At 39.0% G+C, this 20,718-nt stretch overlaps 2 protein-coding genes across 8 annotated transcripts; both read right to left on the reverse strand.

Moving 5' to 3' along the window:
* Positions 1-1,640: 1,640 nt before the first annotated feature.
* On the reverse strand, positions 1,641-14,143 carry LOC6622632 (DC-STAMP domain-containing protein 2). Of its 5 annotated transcripts, none has more exons than XR_011416441.1 (10): positions 13,625-14,143; positions 13,256-13,566; positions 3,652-3,912; positions 3,229-3,596; positions 2,748-2,916; positions 2,384-2,692; positions 2,209-2,314; positions 2,082-2,150; positions 1,881-2,029; positions 1,641-1,813 (listed from the first exon to the last, which is right to left on the reverse strand). XR_011416441.1 is itself a non-coding variant. In XM_070208411.1 (10 exons), exons 1-10 carry the CDS (start codon positions 14,137-14,139, stop codon positions 1,717-1,719), a joined length of 2,031 nt encoding a protein of 676 aa, XP_070064512.1. In that variant the 5' UTR covers positions 14,140-14,143; the 3' UTR covers positions 1,641-1,716. The 5 variants fall into 5 exon arrangements, 3 of the variants coding, with proteins under 3 accessions (XP_070064512.1, XP_032291373.1, XP_032291372.1); XR_011416440.1 differs by having other exon boundaries at positions 1,881-2,018; positions 2,205-2,314; XM_070208411.1 differs by having other exon boundaries at positions 2,205-2,314; positions 3,556-3,596.
* A 239-nt stretch (positions 14,144-14,382) lies between these two features.
* LOC6624655 (DC-STAMP domain-containing protein 2) lies at positions 14,383-17,859 on the reverse strand. 3 transcript variants are annotated; one of them, XM_032435486.2, is made up of 10 exons: positions 17,448-17,854; positions 17,072-17,382; positions 16,753-17,013; positions 16,485-16,698; positions 15,922-16,075; positions 15,382-15,859; positions 15,207-15,300; positions 15,067-15,141; positions 14,870-15,002; positions 14,445-14,583 (listed from the first exon to the last, which is right to left on the reverse strand). In XM_032435486.2, the coding sequence occupies exons 1-10, from the start codon at positions 17,663-17,665 to the stop codon at positions 14,446-14,448; spliced, it is 2,076 nt and encodes a 691-aa protein (XP_032291377.1). In that variant the 5' UTR covers positions 17,666-17,854; the 3' UTR covers position 14,445. The 3 variants fall into 3 exon arrangements, with proteins under 3 accessions (XP_032291376.1, XP_032291377.1, XP_032291375.1); XM_032435485.2 differs by having other exon boundaries at positions 14,383-14,583; positions 14,865-15,002; positions 15,207-15,859; XM_032435484.2 differs by having other exon boundaries at positions 15,207-15,859; positions 17,448-17,859.
* Positions 17,860-20,718: the final 2,859 nt, after the last annotated feature.

The following is a 20,718-nucleotide window of genomic DNA, read 5'->3' on the forward strand; positions in this document are numbered from 1 at the left end:
AGATGACCTCTGATCCAATTAAGTTCCTCTTTAGAATTCATCAAATTTCCAGATAATCGATAAATATCAATTCTAAAATCAGTTTTTTTAAGAAAATCTCGAGGATTATTAAGGCTGCAGAAATTTGCTAGAGGGGTTTTGAATACCCTACCTGGGTCACCCTAAAAAATTGAAAATATACAAATATGAATGCTAGAGCCTTGTGGTCATATTTGAAGTCTGTAAATAGAATTAAGATCGGACTATAAGTACCAAAGTTATTTAAGAATACTTTTACAAAAATGTAAGTCTGAGGCAAGATGAGGCATATTTTGTGTGGCCATTTTTTTTCGCGTTATTTTCTAGTTAAAGAAAGGGTATCGCCTAGTCTCACACACCCGACCATCGTAGTTTTTTCCTACATTTTTTAGGCCACACTAGAAAAATAGAAATAAATGTCAAAATTTGTGGCCCATAAATAAACAAGCTGCAGGCTCAACGGGCTCCGAGGAGTGGACCACACCGTCGCATATGGCCGTAAATTACACAGCACATTCCAAACGAAACGGCGAGTCGCAACGGGACGGGCTTGGGACCAAAAACCTAAAACGCCGCTGGATGTCATCATCAGCAGCAGACGCAATCCTTGTCCACAGCTAAACGCTGCCGCTGCCTCTATCGCAGCTGCATTAATTGTTGTGAAACAATCTGAGCCTTGTCGTGGTTGTCGCATTTAATGAACATTTAATTGTAGCCCACATGTGCGCCAAGCTATGCCCACCGGGCCGCAGGGGCAGGCCCAGCGGCCGGAGGCCGTCGCACAAATTGAAAACAAAGTGTTATAGCCCAGTGGACAACGACAAAAGACGGCCATCATCATCATCATCATCGTGGACAGTGTGGTCGTGGTCGGAGCTGACAAGGAGACAAACGAGCTTACAGTAGCTGTTATGGCCATGACAGAGTCAACCAGAACGAGCCGCTGATGAGGCCAGACGCAATGTCATTTTGCCAATAAAAGCTGCGATTCATCAGAATTGTTCAGATTCTCATGGCCAAGTAAGGCAAGCAGCAGCAGAGCAGCTCAGCTGAGAGAAAGATGTTGGCTGTTGCAAGAAAAGAAATGGAACTCGAGCTGTTTGCTCTAGAGATGGCCGCGTGAGGGACTTGTAACACATGCACGCCTATTTAAAATATGTTTTGGATCTAAGTGTTCTAATAGTACAGAGAATATAATAGAAAATTCACTTTTGGCTGCCATTGATAATACAATAGAGAATAGACTAACCTGTGTTTCGAACCAGGCTCCTGCCTACTCCTATAAGTTGTAAAGGAATGCTGAAATATATAATTTTTAAATTTAGATAAAATAATATCAAATTGAATATCTAGAGAAACGATTTGCTAACTTGTTCGTCGCAAGCCAGGAGTGCTACGCATGCAAGGTTATGGCCCTTGTATGCAATTCTCATGACTTCATATAAGGGTAATTAATGTGTTAGCATATAATTATAGTATGTTAGAACTGTTAATTAGGTATACATTCACACTGATTTTAAGTCTGTATTAAACGCACAATATTGTATAAATCAAGCACGAACTGACACATGCAAAAGAAAACGATCAATAAACAAACCTTAAAGAACGCGCTCAGCACAAGCTTTAATCATATGCTGTTATTATTATTATTAGCATCCTTTCTTGGCAAATTATTCCATATTCCAAAACGTCACAAGTCTATGCAGACTTTTGTCGATTATTTTGATTATTGCTTGTGGCGCAATATATGTTGTCTGGACGAAACGATACGTTTTCCGGATCATCAGATGAATCCCTGCAAAAGTTTTAAATATATTTCAAAAAAATAGCTTATTAGCTAGCGTCTTCCTTGCGAGACCTACTCAATATCTGTTATATCGCTGATATCGCCGTAAGTGGGTCGAAAGCTGCACAAAATGCAATGGCTATTCGATTCCAAGTAGCACGACGTACAGTAGACACCCCTGCAGGCCGTCGTATTACATTTTACATAATCCGATCTGAAAATGAACTTTTAAGATTAAATTATATATATGCTAAGGGAAATTGATGCCATTTAATACCTGGTCAGCCTTGCAAGGCATATAATACAGTTCTTGCCCTTGTAGGTGCCCGAATAGCCACAGGATACCCTGGCAGGATTAAGCATTAATTATTGATCAATAACATACATATATAATACATACATACTTATATAATTTAGCACGATAAATTTCAAGGTATTTGGATACGGAGTTTTCGCTATAATAATAATTCAGCGAACGCGCTTTGCGTCTGGCGAACTTTATAAAGTTATCTGCAACAAGAAGGAAAGGTTAGACTTTTCTTCAAGTGTAATTTATCTAGCCTCTATATAGGTCTCTACCTCTATTTAGCAGCAAGCAACGATGCAAGTAGACGGCACGCACACTGGCATTTTGTGGATACATGCTGGCCATGATCTTGTGGCGCAGACGTGTGCCGTAAGGATCCCAGAAGAGCAGGCACCAGGCCAGGATGCACAGCATCATGATCTCCCAGTAGCGCAGAAACTTGGGCGGCCTGGGCAGCGGCAGGCAGTGTTGGATGTCCACGATCAGATTCTTGGACAAGGGCTCAAAGGCCTGCACCAGACCACGCAAAATGTCACCGATCAGGCCGCCGCCCCTGATGACAATCTTCGTATAAGCCGGTGCTGGAAAATAGATATGTTAGGCATAGTCGAGCTTCGAGAGAGAGAGTTCACTTACGCTGCAGCTCGGCCGTTTTGTGCGAATGAAAGGACATGATGGCCAGCATCCAGAATATGCTATAGTCCACAATGCAAATGATGAACAGCTGCAGGCTGATGATGACCAGGAAGACCAGAGAACGCTTCACATAGAGCAGCTCACGGGACACGAGTCGGAACGAGCTCAACTGTGGGCAGGTGAAAAATTAAATTAAATTAATAAACGAACCGGAACTCGAAACCAATCTCTGGTTGGAAAATTGATCTGGTTCAAAATTAAAAGAATTATGGATGTTCCAGTTGAAATTTTATGGCTAGCAATATTCTGAGTAGAAGGAAAAATTTGGCCTAACTCAGGTTTGAACCAGAAAACTGAAATCACGATCAAGCCCAACAGCAAGAAGCTGGTTCGAACTACAGACAGAACTAGCGGGAATTTAAATAGATATTGCGACGCTAATGGAAACTCTTGAAGTTTTTTTACCCATCCGATTGCCCACCTTGACGTATGTGTTGCGCTCCGCGGAACGCAGGGGCAGAGCATTGTTGACATGATTGATCAGTTGTATCTTGTTGTAGGCATAGAACTCTTTGGTTAAGTAGAAATTGCGATAATTGTCACTGCCCAGATAGTTCATGCGAAAGTGTACCGCGCGCACGAATATGAAAATGAGCAGGGTAATTATCACCAGATCCAGCCAGATATATGTGAGCAGCAAATGTTTCGTTTGTTGTTCGAGCTCCAAGGCTATCCTCTGATCCAGATCGCTGAGCAATTCGCCACGTTCCTTGTTGGGCGCGGCGCTGTGATCGAACGTAATGCTCACCTCGAAGTGGGCCCTGATCCTGGCAAAGATCTCCAGCGGTCCTGTGAGTGAGTTTTAGTTTGCAATGGACCTCAATTTATTGATCGTGCGACTTACGTCCGAACACCTGATCGACAATCTGCTGCTGCTCCTTCAAATGAATATCAAAGAAGCTAGGCAAGTCCTTAAGATTTTCACAGAACCATGCAAAGCGCTCTTTCAGATCACAAATCGATTGATTTTTCTCAAACTTTACCATGCAATCCTGCATGCCGATCGTGCTCGCGCCCAAGCACCGATCGTGGGGCGAGCCCATTTGGTTGTCGAAGAAAGTCTGCTCAAGTATTAGCCACTGATCACAGCCCTTATAACCGGCATCTGTTTAAGGAAGCTCATTATAATCTTGCAGTGGAAATCGGATCAGACTTGACTGAGTTATGGGGGTGGGAAATTTCGACCTATGTCTATAACCGACATGAATTTTGACCAAAAAATATGTTTCCGGATTTAAATGCCGATTTAAACTAGAGGCAAAACCATGAAGAAAAATATAAATCTTGTGAAAATCGGATGATTTTTGACCGAGTTATGGGGTTGGGAAATTTCGCCCTATGTCTATAGCCGATATTAGGGACAAAATTTTGACATGAATTTTGACCAAAAAATATGTTTCCAGATTTAAATGCCGATTTAAACTAGAAGCAAAACCATGAAGAAAACTATAAATCTGGTGAAAATCGGATGATTTTTGACCGAGTTATGGGGTTGTGAAATTTCGCTCTATGTCTATAGCCGATATTAGGAACAAAATTTTGACATGAATTTTGACCAAAAAATATGTTTCCAGATTTAAATGCCGATTTAAACTAGAGGCAAAGCAATGAAGAAAAATATAAATCTTGTGATAATCGGATTATTTTTGACCGAGTTATAGGGTTGGGAAATTTCGACCCATGTCTATAACAGATATTGGGGGCAACATTTTGACATGAATTTTGACCAAAAAATATGTTTCCAGATTTAAATGCCGATTTAAACTAGAGGCAAAACCATGAAGAAAAATATAAATCTTGTGAAAATCGGATGATTTTTGACTGAGTTATGGCGTTGGGAAATTTCGACCTACTTTATATAGGATATTTGGGGCAACATTTTGACATGAATTTTGACCAAAAAATATGTTTCCAGATTTAAATGCCGATTTAAACTAGAGGCAAAACAATGAAGAAAAATATAAATCTTGTGATAATCGGATTATTTTTGACCGAGTTATAGGGTTGGGAAATTTCGACCCATGTCTATAACAGATATTGGGGGCAACATTTTGACATGAATTTTGACCAAAAAATATGTTTCCAGATTTAAATGCCGATTTAAACTAGAGGCAAAACCATGAAGAAAAATATAAATCTTGTGAAAATCGGATGATTTTTGACTGAGTTATGGCGTTGGGAAATTTCGACCTACTTTATATAGGATATTTGGGGCAACATTTTGACATGAATTTTGACCAAAAAATATGTTTCCAGATTTAAATGCCGATTTAAACTAGAGGCAAAACCATGAAGAAAAATATAAATCTTGTGAAAATCGGATGATTTTTGACTGAGTTATGGGGTTGGGAAATTTCGACCTACTTTATATAGGATATTTGGGGCAACATTTTGAAATGAATTTTGACCAAAAAATATGTTTCCGGATTTAAATGCCGATTTAAACTAGAGGCAAAACCATGAAGAAAAATATAAATCTTGTGAAAATCGGATGATTTTTGACCGAGTTATGGGGTTGGGAAATTTCGCCCTTTGTCTATAGCCGATATTAGGGACAAAATTTTGACCAAAAAATATGTTTCCAGATTTAAATGCCGATTTAAACTAGAGGCAAAACCATGAAGAAAACTATAAATCTGGTGAAAATCGGATGATTTTTGACCGAGTTATGGGGTTGCGAAATTTCGCCCTATGTCTATAGCCGATATTAGGGACAAAATTTTGACATGAATTTTGACCAAAAAATATGTTTCCGGATTTAAATGCCGATTTAAACTAGAGGCAAAACCATGAAGAAAAATATAAATCTTGTGAAAATCGGATGATTTTTGACCGAGTTATGGGGTTGGGAAATTTCGCCCTATGTCTATAGCCGATATTAGGGACAAAATTTTGACATGAATTTTAACCAAAAAATAAGTTTCCAGATTTAAATGCCGATTTAAGCTAGAGGCAAAACCATGAAGAAAACTATAAATCTGGTGAAAATCGGATGATTTTTGACCGAGTTATGGGGTTGCGAAATTTCGCCCATGTGTATAGCCGATATTAGGGACAAAATTTTGACATGAATTTTGACCAAAAAATATGTTTCCGGATTTAAATGCCGATTTAAACTAGAGGCAAAACCACGAAGAAAAATATAAATCTTGTAAAAATCGGATGATTTTTGACCGAGTTATGGGGTTGGGAAATTTCGACCCATGTCTATAACAGATATTGGGGGGCAACATTTTGACATGAATTTTGACCAAAATATATGTTTCCAGATTTAAATGCAGATTTAAACTAGAGGCAAAACCATGAAGAAAAATACAAATCTGGTGAAAAAATGATGATTTTTGACTGGGTTATAGGGTTGGGAAATTTCGACCTAGTTTATATATGAAGATTGGGGGAACATTTTGACATGAATTTTGACCAAAAAATATGTTTCCGGATTTAAATGCCGATTTAAACTAGAGGCAAAACCATGAAGAAAAATATAAATCTTGTGAAAATCGGATGATTTTTGACCGAGTTATGGGGTTGCGAAATTTCGCCCTATGTCTATAGCCGATATTAGGGACAAAATTTTGACATGAATTTTGACCAAAAAATATGTTTCCGGATTTAAATGCCGATTTAAACTAGAGGCAAAACCATGAAGAAAAATATAAATCTTGTGAAAATCGGATGATTTTTGACCGAGTTATGGGGTTGGGAAATTTCGCCCTATGTCTATAGCCGATATTAGGGACAAAATTTTGACATGAATTTTGACCAAAAAATAAGTTTCCAGATTTAAATGCCGATTTAAACTAGAGGCAAAACCATGAAGAAAAATATAAATCTTGTGAAAATCGGATGATTTTTGACTGAGTTATGGCGTTGGGAAATTTCGAACTACTTTATATAGGATATTTGGGGCAACATTTTGACATGAATTTTGACCAAAAAATATGTTTCCGGATTTAAATGCCGATTTAAACTAGAGGCAAAACAATGAAGAAAAATATAAATCTTGTGATAATCGGATTATTTTTGACCGAGTTATAGGGTTGGGAAATTTCGACCCATGTCTATAACAGATATTGGGGGCAACATTTTGACATGAATTTTGACCAAAAAATATGTTTCCAGATTTAAATGCCGATTTAAACTAGAGGCAAAACCATGAAGAAAAATATAAATCTTGTGAAAATCGGATGATTTTTGACTGAGTTATGGCGTTGGGAAATTTCGACCTACTTTATATAGGATATTTGGGGCAACATTTTGACATGAATTTTGACCAAAAAATATGTTTCCAGATTTAAATGCCGATTTAAACTAGAGGCAAAACCATGAAGAAAAATATAAATCTTCTGAAAATCGGATGATTTTTGACTGAGTTATGGGGTTGGGAAATTTCGACCTACTTTATATAGGATATTTGGGGCAACATTTTGAAATGAATTTTGACCAAAAAATATGTTTCCGGATTTAAATGCCGATTTAAACTAGAGGCAAAACCATGAAGAAAAATATAAATCTTGTGAAAATCGGATGATTTTTGACCGAGTTATGGGGTTGGGAAATTTCGCCCTATGTCTATAGCCGATATTAGGGACAAAATTTTGACATGAATTTTGACCAAAAAATATGTTTCCAGATTTAAATGCCGATTTAAACTAGAGGCAAAACCATGAAGAAAACTATAAATCTGGTGAAAATCGGATGATTTTTGACCGAGTTATGGGGTTGCGAAATTTCGCCCTATGTCTATAGCCGATATTAGGGACAAAATTTTGACATGAATTTTGACCAAAAAATATGTTTCCGGATTTAAATGCCGATTTAAACTAGAGGCAAAACCATGAAGAAAAATATAAATCTTGTGAAAATCGGATGATTTTTGACCGAGTTATGGGGTTGGGAAATTTCGCCCTATGTCTATAGCCGATATTAGGGACAAAATTTTGACATGAATTTTGACTAGAGGCAAAACAATGAAGAAAACTATAAATCTGGTGAAAATCGGATGATTTTTGACTGAGTTATGGGGTTGGGAAATTTCGACCTACTTTATATAGGATATTTGGGGCAACATTTTGACATGAATTTTGACCAAAAAATATGTTTCCGGATTTAAATGCCGATTTAAACTAGAGGCAAAACCATGAATAAAAATATAAATCTTGTGAAAATCGGATGATTTTTGACCGAGTTATGGGGTTGGGAAATTTCGCCCTATGTCTATAGCCGATATTAGGGACAAAATTTTGACATAAATTTTGACCAAAAAATATGTTTCCAGATTTAAATGCCGATTTAAACTAGAGGCAAAACCATGAAGAGAAATATAAATCTTGTGAAAATCGGATGATTTTTGACTGAGTTATGGCGTTGGGAAATTTCGACCTACTTTATATAGGATATTTGGGGCAACATTTTGACATGAATTTTGACCAAAAAATATGTTTCCAGATTTAAATGCCGATTTAAACTAGAGGCAAAACAATGAAGAAAAATATAAATCTTGTGATAATCGGATTATTTTTGACCGAGTTATAGGGTTGGGAAATTTCGACCCATGTCTATAACAGATATTGGGGGCAACATTTTGACATGAATTTTGACGAAAAAATATGTTTCCAGATTTAAATGCCGATTTAAACTAGAGGCAAAACCATGAACAAAAATATAAATCTTGTGAAAATCGGATGATTTTTGACCGAGTTGTGGAGTTGGGAAATTTCGACTTATGTCTATAGCCGATATCAGGGACAAAATTTTGACATGAATTTTGACCAAAAAATATGTTTCCAGATTTTAATGCCGATTTCAACTAGAGGCAAAACAATGAAGAAAACTATAAATCTGGTGAAAATCGGATGATTTTTGACTGAGTTATGGGGTTGGGAAATTTCGACCTACTTTATATAGGATATTTGGGGAAACATTTTGACATGAATTTTGACCAAAAAATATGTTTCCGGATTTAAATGCCGATTTAAACTAGAGGCAAAACCATGAAGAAAAATATAAATCTTGTGAAAATCGGATGATTTTTGACCGAGTTATGGGGTTGGGAAATTTCGCCCTATGTCTATAGCCGATATTAGGGACAAAATTTTGACATGAATTTTGACCAAAAAATATGTTTTCAGATTTAAATGCCGATTTAAACTAGAGGCAAAACCATGAAGAAAACTATAAATCTGGTGAAAATCGGATGATTTTTGACCGAGTTATGGGGTTGCGAAATTTCGCCCTATGTCTATAGCCGATATTAGGGACAAAATTTTGACATGAATTTTAACCAAAAAATATGTTTCCGGATTTAAATGCCGATTTAAACTAGAGGCAAAACCATGAAGAAAAATATAAATCTTGTGAAAATCGGATGATTTTTGACCGAGTTATGGGGTTGGGAAATTTCGCCCTATGTCTATAGCCGATATTAGGGACAAAATTTTGACATGAATTTTGACCAAAATATATGTTTCCAGATTTAAATGCCGATTTAAACTAGAGGCAAAACCATGAAGAAAACTATAAATCTGGTGAAAATCGGATGATTTTTGACCGAGTTATGGGGTTGCGAAATTTCGCCCTATGTCTATAGCCGATATTAGGGACAAAATTTTGACATGAATTTTGACCAAAAAATATGTTTCCGGATTTAAATGCCGATTTAAACTAGAGGCAAAACCATGAAGAAAAATATAAATCTTGTGAAAATCGGATGATTTTTGACCGAGTTATGGGGTTGGGAAATTTCGCCCTATGTCTATAGCCGATATTAGGGACAAAATTTTGACATGAATTTTAACCAAAAAATATGTTTCCAGATTTAAATGCCGATTTAAACTAGAGGCAAAACCATGAAGAAAACTATAAATCTGGTGAAAATCGGATGATTTTTGACTGAGTTATGGGGTTGGGAAATTTCGACCTACTTTATATAGGATATTTGGGGCAACATTTTGACATGAATTTTGACCAAAAAATATGTTTCCGGATTTAAATGCCGATTTAAACTAGAGGCAAAACCATGAAGAAAAATATAAATCTTGTGAAAATCGGATGATTTTTGACCGAGTTATGGGGTTGGGAAATTTCGCCCTATGTCTATAGCCGATATTAGGGACAAAATTTTGACATGAATTTTGACCAAAAAATATGTTTCCAGATTTAAATGCCGATTTAAACTAGAGGCAAAACCATGAAGAAAACTATAAATCTGGTGAAAATCGGATGATTTTTGACCGAGTTATGGGGTTGCGAAATTTCGCCCTATGTCTATAGCCGATATTAGGGACAAAATTTTGACATGAATTTTGACCAAAAAATATGTTTCCGGATTTAAATGCCGATTTAAACTAGAGGCAAAACCATGAAGAAAAATATAAATCTTGTGAAAATCGGATGATTTTTGACCGAGTTATGGGGTTGGGAAATTTCGCCCTATGTCTATAGCCGATATTAGGGACAAAATTTTGACATGAATTTTAACCAAAAAATATGTTTCCAGATTTAAATGCCGATTTAAACTAGAGGCAAAACCATGAAGAAAACTATAAATCTGGTGAAAATCGGATGATTTTTGACCGAGTTATGGGGTTGCGAAATTTCGCCATTTGTCTATAGCCGATATTAGGGACAAAATTTTGACATGAATTTTGACCAAAAAATATGTTTCCGGATTTAAATGCCGATTTAAACTAGAGGCAAAACCACGAAGAAAAATATAAATCTTGTGAAAATCGGATGATTTTGACCGAGTTATGGGGTTGGGAAATTTCGACCCATGTCTATAACAGATATTGGGGGGCAACATTTTGACATGAATTTTGACCAAAAAATATGTTTCCAGATTTTAATGCCGATTTAAACTAGAGGCAAAACAATGAAGAAAACTATAAATCTGGTGAAAATCGGATGATTTTTGACTGAATTATGGGGTTGGGAAATTTCGACCTACTTTATATAGGATATTTGGGGCAACATTTTGACATGAATTTTGACCAAAAAATATGTTTCCGGATTTAAATGCCGATTTAAACTAGAGGCAAAACCATGAAGAAAAATATAAATCTTGTGAAAATCGGATGATTTTTGACCGAGTTATGGGGTTGGGAAATTTCGCCCTATGTCTATAGCCGATATTAGGGACAAAATTTTGACATAAATTTTGACCAAAAAATATGTTTCCAGATTTAAATGCCGATTTAAACTAGAGGCAAAACCATGAAGAAAAATATAAATCTTGTGAAAATCGGATGATTTTTGACTGAGTTATGGCGTTGGGAAATTTCGACCAACTTTATATAGGATATTTGGGGCAACATTTTGACATGAATTTTGACCAAAAAATATGTTTCCAGATTTAAATGCCGATTTAAACTAGAGGCAAAACAATGAAGAAAAATATAAATCTTGTGATAATCGGATTATTTTTGACCGAGTTATAGGGTTGGGAAATTTCGACCCATGTCTATAACAGATATTGGGGGCAACATTTTGACATGAATTTTGACCAAAAAATATGTTTCCAGATTTAAATGCCGATTTAAACTAGAGGCAAAACCATGAACAAAAATATAAATCTTGTGAAAATCGGATGATTTTTGACCGAGTTGTGGAGTTGGGAAATTTCGACTTATGTCTATAGCCGATACCAGGGACAAAATTTTGACATGAATTTTGACCAAAAAATATGTTTCCAGATTTTAATGCCGATTTAAACTAGAGGCAAAACCACGAAAAAAAATATAAATCTGGTGAAAATCGGATGATTTTTGACTGAGTTATGGGGCTGGGAAATATCGCCCTATGTCTATAGCCGATATTAGGGACAAAATTTTGACATGAATTTTGACCAAAAAATATGTTTCCGGATTTAAATGCCGATTTAAACTAGAGGCAAAACCATGAACAAAAATATAAATCTTGTGAAAATCGGATGATTTTTGACCGAGTTGTGGAGTTGGGAAATTTCGACTTATGTCTATAGCCGATATCAGGGACAAAATTTTGACATGAATTTTGACCAAAAAATATGTTTCCAGATTTTAATGCCGATTTAAACTAGAGGCAAAACCATGAAGAAAAATATAAATCTGGTGAAAATCAGATGATTTTTGACTGAGTTATGGGGTTGGGAAATTTCCACCTACTTTATATAGGATATTTGGGGCAACATTTTGACATGAATTTTGACCAAAAAATATGTTTCCGGATTTAAATGCCGATTTAAACTAGAGGCAAAACCATGAAGAAAAATATAAATCTGTTGGAAATCGGATGAATTTTGACTGAGTTATAGGGTTGGGAAATTTCGACCTACTTTATATATGATAATTGGGGCAACATTTTGACATGAATTTTGACCAAAAAAAATATGTTTCCGGATTTAAATGCCGATTTAAACTAGAGGCAAAACCATGAAGAAAAATATAAATCTTGTGAAAATCGGATGATTTTTGACTGAGTTATGGGGTTGGGAAATTTCGCCCTATGTCTATAGCCGATATTAGGGACAAAATTTTGACATGAATTTTGACCAAAAAATATGTTTCCAGATTTAAATGCCGATTTAAACTAGAGGCAAAACAATGAAGAAAAATATAAATCTGGTGAAAATCGGATGATTTTTGACTGAGTTATAGGGTTGGGAAATTTCGACCTACTTTATATATGATAATTGGGGCAACATTTTGACATGAATTTTGACCAAAGAATATGTTTCCAGATTTAAATGCAGATTTAAACTAGAGGCAAAACCATAAAGAAAAATATAAATCTGGTGAAAATCAGATGATTCTTGACTGAGTTATGGGGTTGGGAAATTTCCACCTACTTTATATAGGATATTTGGGGCAACATTTTGACATGAATTTTGACCAAAAAATATGTTTCCGGATTTAAATACCGATTTAAATTAGAGGCAAAACCATTAAGAAAAATATAAATCTTGTGAAAATCGGATGATTTTTGACCGAGTTATGGGGTTGGGAAATTTCGCCCTATGTCTATAGCCGATATTAGGGACAAAATTTTGACATGAATTTTGACCAAAAAATATGTTTCCGGATTTAAATGCCGATTTAAACTAGAGGCAAAACCATGAACAAAAATATAAATCTTGTGAAAATCGGATGATTTTTGACCGAGTTGTGGAGTTGGGAAATTTCGACTTATGTCTATAGCCGATACCAGGGACAAAATTTTGACATGAATTTTGACTAAAAAATATGTTTTCGGATTTAAATGCCGATTTAAACTAGAGGCAAAACCACGAAGAAAAATATAAATCTTGTGAAAATCTGATGATTTTTGACCGAGTTATGACAATGGGAATTTTGACCTGTTTACATAGGTCATTCAAGGATTCAATTCTTACAGAAATCTTAGCCATATGGCATAAAGGGCAGTTGCTCTTCGACGTGCCGAAGGTAGCCGTACATTCTAGTCACACTCACGCAGTTGGACAATGGCGACCTCCTGGCGATGGAAGACCGCATCCAAGCGTTCCATTAGCTTGCGCACCTGGCTGAGGCATGTGTAGACCGCCTGCTCCACCACGTAGACGGGTTCGCCCATGATTTCGTGCATGGGCGTCAACGCATTCCGGAGCAGCGTCTGGCCACATGATAGGCTTTGTGCCACGATCTCAATGTTGCGCATAATGTTCGTGACGGGACCCAAGGTGGCCAGGATGAAGGCGAAGGCGACGAGCAGCGCTCGACCCTTGTAGCTGCACATGAGCGTCAGGGCCAGGATGCCAACGCATCTAAGTTCGATAAAGATCAGGCGATTAGGTCAAGACCAAATTGGATCTGTGAGCTCACCTGGTCGAGTGGCTGTAGAAGATGATCAGCAGCAACAGTCCCAGCAGCACGATCAAGAACCATTTGAGGTTCAGCTCCGCGCTCTCCCGGCGATGGTGCAGCAGATACCAGAGGAGCACCAGGACTATGCCCGTTATATAGCCGAGTATTATGTAGATCATCAGATTGTCATAGATAATGCGCTCCTTGGGATCAGCTTTGCTGAAGGCAACACGAGCTGGCGGTCGATCCTCCGGATAGATGGGCGCATCGTTCGTATCGCTTGGATCCTCGGTCGTTTCCGTATCTGCGTGTCTGCGTCGAAATTTTCGTTCCCGATACACTTTCTGTCCGCCGTAATAATACGCCGGCGCTGGCGTTTCCTTTCTCTGCTCAATGATAATTCCGACATGGCTGTCGTTGGATTGCTTCTCCCTGGCTTTGCCAGCAGCTTCTCCTCCTCCCTGGCCGGCGTCTATGCGCACGTAGTCGGCCTCAGATGTTGGTGAGGCGAATGATTGACTATATGTTGACATGATATAAACGAATTACTCAGTGACTCGACTTAAGACTCAAAACTAATTGAATTTTCATTTAACCGTAAACTTCATATAGAACTAATCAGGGTTCTGGTTCCGTTTATGGCTTAAACTGAACTGGTTCTGGTTTGATATATGATCGCCATTTAAAATGTTATCGATAACAATGCAGGCTCGTGTTATCGTTAATTATCGTGAGTGAGCCCAGCCTTTGCAAAACTACAGAGAAGCATTTGCATTACTTATGCCTTGCCCAGCCTATAAAGAATTATAATAATCTTATTAGAAATATTCATAAATGAATTACATTATAATAAACAAAAACACATTTTTGTGCTTGTTTAAGGCTCCTTTTTGCTGTGCTGCCTGCGATATTTGCTGCAGAGAAGACGTGCCTTGATTTGTCCAAATGATTCCGACTCCGGATTGTCGGAGGAGTCCCTGCAAAAGACAGTCACAATACGATTATTTGAAAAAGAAAATGTAAGCAGGGCTGCAAACACAATAAAGAACTGGGCAATGGTTCAGTTCACGGCTCGAACCAGTTGCCTGCATTTAAAGTACGGTTCGTGAACCGGGAGCTAGGACTTTCTCAAAATTCGTTCGATATGAACCAGAACCATTTCTAAATGAACATGGTTCGATTCATGGCAAACTGGTTTTGGTTCGGTTTGGTTAATTTTTCGGCGCCTGCTTGCAGCCCTGACTCTGGATGTGCTTACTGAACTTCGGAGAGGTCGCTGTAATCGCCATAATCAGCGGGCCGCTGGCAGAGGCAACATTTGCCATTGGACTCACGTAAGCAGGCCTGGCAGTAGACGCCCTTGCAGCCGGGCGTATCGCACTTTACGCGTGTCGAGCTGAAAAGGGCAGGGTCCTGGTTCAAAACAGACACAACTGAGGCACGAGTTAATCAACACTAACGAGCTCAACAGCTGGGCGCACAGAATGCACACATCCTCGCCACGAACGGGCCAGAAACAGAGGCAACAGCAGCACCTAAGGTGGTGAGGTCCAAAGGTCATTGGGTCATCCAATACCAGGCAATAGAGGGAGCTACAAACCGGAGAAGCTTGCCCAGGCAGCCGACATGTCCGCCCGCCTGCTGGTGCCTAAAAAGGGCGCGTGCCTTGCGACGGGCCATCTTGAAGAAGCAGCCTAAGGAGAAAAAAGAGCAAGAGAGAGAGAGAGAGAGAGAGTTTAGAGTCTTTATAGGATTGGGTTTGAACCGGCGCCCACCTCGCTTTTCGATTATCTTCCGCTGCAAATACAGCGCACGCACATGGGCACGTTCCGGATAGAATCTCTGCATGATCAGGTGACGCAGACGCAGCGCATAGGGCTCCGTCAGCAGGATGAGCCAGGCGAGCAGGCAGAGCAGCAAGATGCCCGCATAGTATCTGTAGTCCGGCTCGACGGGCAGCGGCAGGCAGGACTTGGAGTCCAGCTTGGTCTTCTGGGTGATGGGACGAAAGGCATTCGCAATGCCTCTCATAATGTCGCCCACAAAGCCGCCGCCCTCAATCTCCAGATCCACGTAGGCGGGTATCTCCAGATCATCCTGCTCCTCGCCATAATACGCAATGCTGTCCAGCAGCCAGAACATGCTGTAGTCCAACAGGCAAATGCTGCCCAGCTGAACGCACGTGTTGAGCATAAAGAACGCATTCTCCGCCAGCATCAGGCACTCGCCGCCCGACAGCCGCAGGCTGGTTAGCTGCAGGTTGGATTTGGGCTAAATAAATGGGCTGACCAATTGATGGACCTTCAAGCACTTACCTTCAAGTACTTGGCGCGCTCCAGACTCTTCAGGGGCAGAGCTGTGGGCTGGCCCTTTGCCTCGCAATCCCTCTCGATGGCATAAAGCGCGCTGGTCAAATAAATATTCTGATACTCCCGACCGAGCATATAGCGCAGATAGAAATAGATGGCCCTGTGAATTATGAATTTTCACAAGGATAAAACAAAAAAGATTTCATTTAATCATTTTCCGCTTATTTTCCACAGTTGCAGGTGAAAATGGCTGAAATCACCGAATTAGGTTTCAGTAAGGTTTTAAGAAAAGCTCTTAGAATACTTTGGACCGAATGAAAGATAGATCAAACGAGTTTTCACGGATTAAAAGAAATATAGCATGCTAATGATTTCCGCCTCTGTTTCACGTTTGTGAGTGGATTTGGCCTAAGCCCAGTTTTCAGCTTAACTGCTTTAAAAAATGCAGATGCCTAGCTCTTAGGAGTTGAGCCGACGTTAAAGATCAATCAGTCAATCAGTCAGTCAGTCAATCAATCAGTCAGTCAATTAAACTGTTTTATATAATTTCTATAGATATGCTTGCCTACTTGATGAGTATGGCCAGCAGCATAAGCCAGCAGAGCAGATCGAGCCAGCTCTGGAATATGAAGAATGGACGCAAACGTTGCTGAATATCCTGCATGACCTCGTCGCCAACATCGGACAGTTTCTTGGACGCGTTCGTATGGAACTTGAAGTTATGTTCAAAGCTAATGCTCACATCGAACATCTGCTCCAGCTGGGCCACAAACTCGTAATAGCCTGCAAGCAGATTAAAAGGCAGAGATGGGGCAGGATAACTCGATGAGAACTTACGCTTCATGATGGTGTCGAGGATCTGCCAGCTGTCATCCCAGACGCCGGCACAGAAGACGTCCACCAGCCTGGCCGGATAGCAGAGCGCCAGGAAGAGCTTAGCGGCATGGCAGAGGGACTTGAGCATGCCCAGCCTGGCGCGGCATTTGGCCTGGGCGCGCTCAGCTGCCTGCTGGCAGCGTGTCCAGGGCGTGCCCAGCTCCGAGTTGCACAGCTCCAGCACGGACTCCAGCCAGGCGGCGCACACCTTGAAGGCATCAACTGCAAGCGAGATGAGCAGCATGAGCAGCAGCAGCAGCAGAGAGTGTAGAGGACTCACTGATGACCAGCAGGTAGCTCTGGATGCGCAGCAGCAGCTGCAGCACCTGTTGCAGCACACGGCGCAGCTCCTCGAGCAGCTGATCGATGGCCATGTGAACGGCACGCACCGGCTCCATGACCACGTCCAGCATCTGGCCAATGGCCAGACGCAGCAGCTCCTGGCCGCAGGCCAAGCTGCGCAGCAGCGCCATCAGATTGGCCAGGATATTGGCGGTGGGTCCGCGGGCGGCCACATAGAAGGCCAGGGCAATGAGCAGGGCGCGTCCACGTGAGCTGCACAGCGAGGGCAGCGCCAGCGTCAGTATGCACCTGCAAAGGCAAAGATTAGGTTGGATTAGGAGCTCCACTCCAAGCAGTATTCAGGCTCGACTCACCGCACGGCCCGGCTGAAGAGCATTGTCATGCAGAGCAGACCCAGGATCACCAGAAGCAGCCACAGCTGCGTCAGATCCCGCTCCCTTTGGGCCGGCTGCCATTCGTACCAGAGCAGTATGAGTCCAATGCCCGACAAATAGCCACAGCTAACTAACGGTATTATCCATTTGAGTGGCCAAATTTCGCTGGACTCCTGCACGTGCCTCAAATATTTCATTGTGCTTCAGGCAAATGAGGCTTGAAGCAAATCTAATTCGATATGCCAGCGGGCAATTGGATTCTAATTGGGCTGGCGTGACTATGTTTGTTCCACTAAGAACTCTTTAAAGAAAAGTAAATCGCGTAAAATCCCTTAACTGACCTCCTCAAATCGGGCTCTAGTATTCCTTAACACAATGCAAATTCAAAACGCGCGCCCTGCTGCTGGGCAAAAGCTGGCTGCTGCAGCACTGCAGCGCAACATATATTTGTCTCGCTCTAGGCAAGCAAAAGACCCAAGCTGAAAATTTCCCTGCACGCAGTAGACAAAAAGCTAACTGCCGTAAGACTTTCTTAAATGCCCGTTAAAATTGAAACACTTGGTACTTTTTCTCTTTCTTTTCTTCTCTGTTGCGTCACGTTTTGTTTTTCGTTTTTTTTTTATTTTCAATCAAAACCTTTTACACTCAACTCTCTTTTTGTTTATGTTTTTTTTTTGCGTTTAACTGTTCTTTTACAACTCTCAAACCTTAATTTTCATTAACAAACTGTACTTTTTTTTGTGTGTTGTTTTCTTTTGGAGACATATTTCATAGTTATTTATGTACGGTTCCTCTTTTTTTTTGTATATCTTTTTTTTTTGGGAAATTTTTTAAACAGCGCGAATGCGTCCTGAATTTAACGAACTTTTTGTGTGTTTTTGCTCTGCGTTGAACTTAGTTTAGTTTAGTTTTTCTATTTTGTTTTGTTTTACGTGCTGAAAAATACAACATTGCAGTCGAATGCGAAAAACGTTTCGAACTCGACTTTCGGATCTTAGTTATGTACTTGAGGGGTACTCATATGGGGTAGATGCGTGTGTGTGTGTGTGTGTGTGTGTGTGTGTAGGTATTTAGGTATTATAATAATTTATACGTTTCAGCTTAAAATCTATATATGTAAATATATAGTCGTATATGTATATATGTATATATATTGATTTATGTGTGTCTGTGTGTGTTTGTGTGTTTGTTAGGTTAGGTTCATTAAATACCGTTATGGTTTAGGGTTTAACTTTATAGGTTATGTATATTATATATCGAGCCTATGTATATATGTATAGGTATACAAATATGTATGTACATAGCTTGCAAATTAGTCTGGTGTATTTGATACTTGATTTAATATTATTCATCTTATTTTTTTGTTTGGTTTCTTATTTTTGCAAATGTAGTAATTGAATTACGTTTACGTTTACGTTTACGTTACGTTTACGTTAAGAGTTTACGTTTAGGCTTATTTAACTCAGTCTAGCACCCCTAGAGATTGAACTTGGATAAAACGGATCGATTCGCTCTCGACTTTATCAATATACAATGTGGAATGTTCAAATACATATCTATATATATATATATATATATATATGTGTGTGTATGTGTGTGTAATATAATATTGGCTATATATATGTGTGTATATAGTATATATAAGTATATGCATTAACTATATAATCGGTCAAGGTTTGCACTAAAAATTTGACATAACTAAATGCACATTCACACACACATTCACAAGCTCCTTGATTTTCGACCAATTTCCCTTCTAGGTTTTTAGACTAATTTATCGTAGAGCTCAAGTTCCGCATGGAGCCAAACATAAGTGTAAAGTTCTTAACGCACAAATCGTATACATACATTGCCCAGACCTTAGGTATATATATATAGATATAGATATATATATATGTGGTATTTTATATAAGAGAAAGTTATATTGGCAAAGTTTTCGATCTAAACTTTTACTACTGGTTTGTTCTCTAGGCACTTTCTTCTATTTGACAGAGAATCTGCTTTTGGTTTCTTTTGTTCTTCTCTCTACAAATGATTTTCCGAGGGTATTCTGAAGTCTTGCATGAGTCGGAAATGCGCAATATATATATATATATATAGATATATATATATAGTGTTGCATGTGTGTGTATATACGTAATAGGGTTTACGAAATTGGCGATATCCGCACTTTCAAGTCTCCAGTGACAGGACTTCGTTAGGTACTGCAGCACATAAGGTCGAATTCAAAGAAAAAGATATGCGAGTTTTTAATACCCTTGCAGGGAGTATTCATATGTCATATATCTATACTATATAGAGATAGCATATATATAGCTATAGCCCTTTATCAGCGGAATTAAAGTACTTTTGCCTTGATCTATGCTGTCTAGAGTTTTCTTCTCTCTTCGCCTTGACATAGCAGGCAGATCGGCCAAATCGGACGACTATATATATTTATAACTAAAACATGTCTCTTTATCCAGATATGACATTTAGAGCAATAACTCTTGAGAATCGAGTCGCTATATCATATAACTCCAATTGGAACTAAATGGAAAATCTTTGAAATTAGGAACTTTTTTACATTTTTCATCTTTTAAAAAAATATATTCCAGCTTCCACTTAGGATTACTATAACATTCCAATTGGAACTCCCGATCGAAATCTCCAGTTTTTATATATTTTTTTGCTTCCAGTTCGAACTAATATAGCATATAGCTCCAATTGAAACTCGCAAAATTTGTGACTTTTTGATATGGAAAACTATTTTCAAAAACTCACGAATCAAGAACTTTTTCAGCTTCCATGTCGAAAGACTATATCATAAAGCTTTCTTGGGCAAAATATTGCTGCGAATCGAGCTTTTATATAGATCAAAAAAGCTTTCATACGATTATGTGCAAGGGTATTAAAGCTTCGGTAAGCCGAAGTTAAGCTCTTTCTCAATTTCTTACTGTATTTTACTTTCTTTCTTCTTCTTTTGGGGGGTAGGGTTCTGGGGGGGGGGGGGGGGTTTGTATTTTACAGTTAGTGGCGAAACCTATGCGTAAAGTTCTAATCGAATGCATTTTGTATAAACTCCGTTAGCAGGCATTTGTGTAGAGTGGGGGCAGGGGATGGAGTGGAAGGGGGAGGGGGGGGGGGCGTAGTTGACCTTGGAACCGATGCCAGAATCTGTTTTGTTTGCCAAAAAGTGATTAACGCAAATGTTTGCCAATTGGAATGTGAAAACCAAAGTGAAATAAAAAACAAATTTTTTGCAAAAAAT

Source organism: Drosophila virilis, chromosome 3, assembly GCF_030788295.1.
Source record: "Drosophila virilis strain 15010-1051.87 chromosome 3, Dvir_AGI_RSII-ME, whole genome shotgun sequence".
Lineage (NCBI taxonomy): Eukaryota > Metazoa > Arthropoda > Insecta > Diptera > Drosophilidae > Drosophila > Drosophila virilis.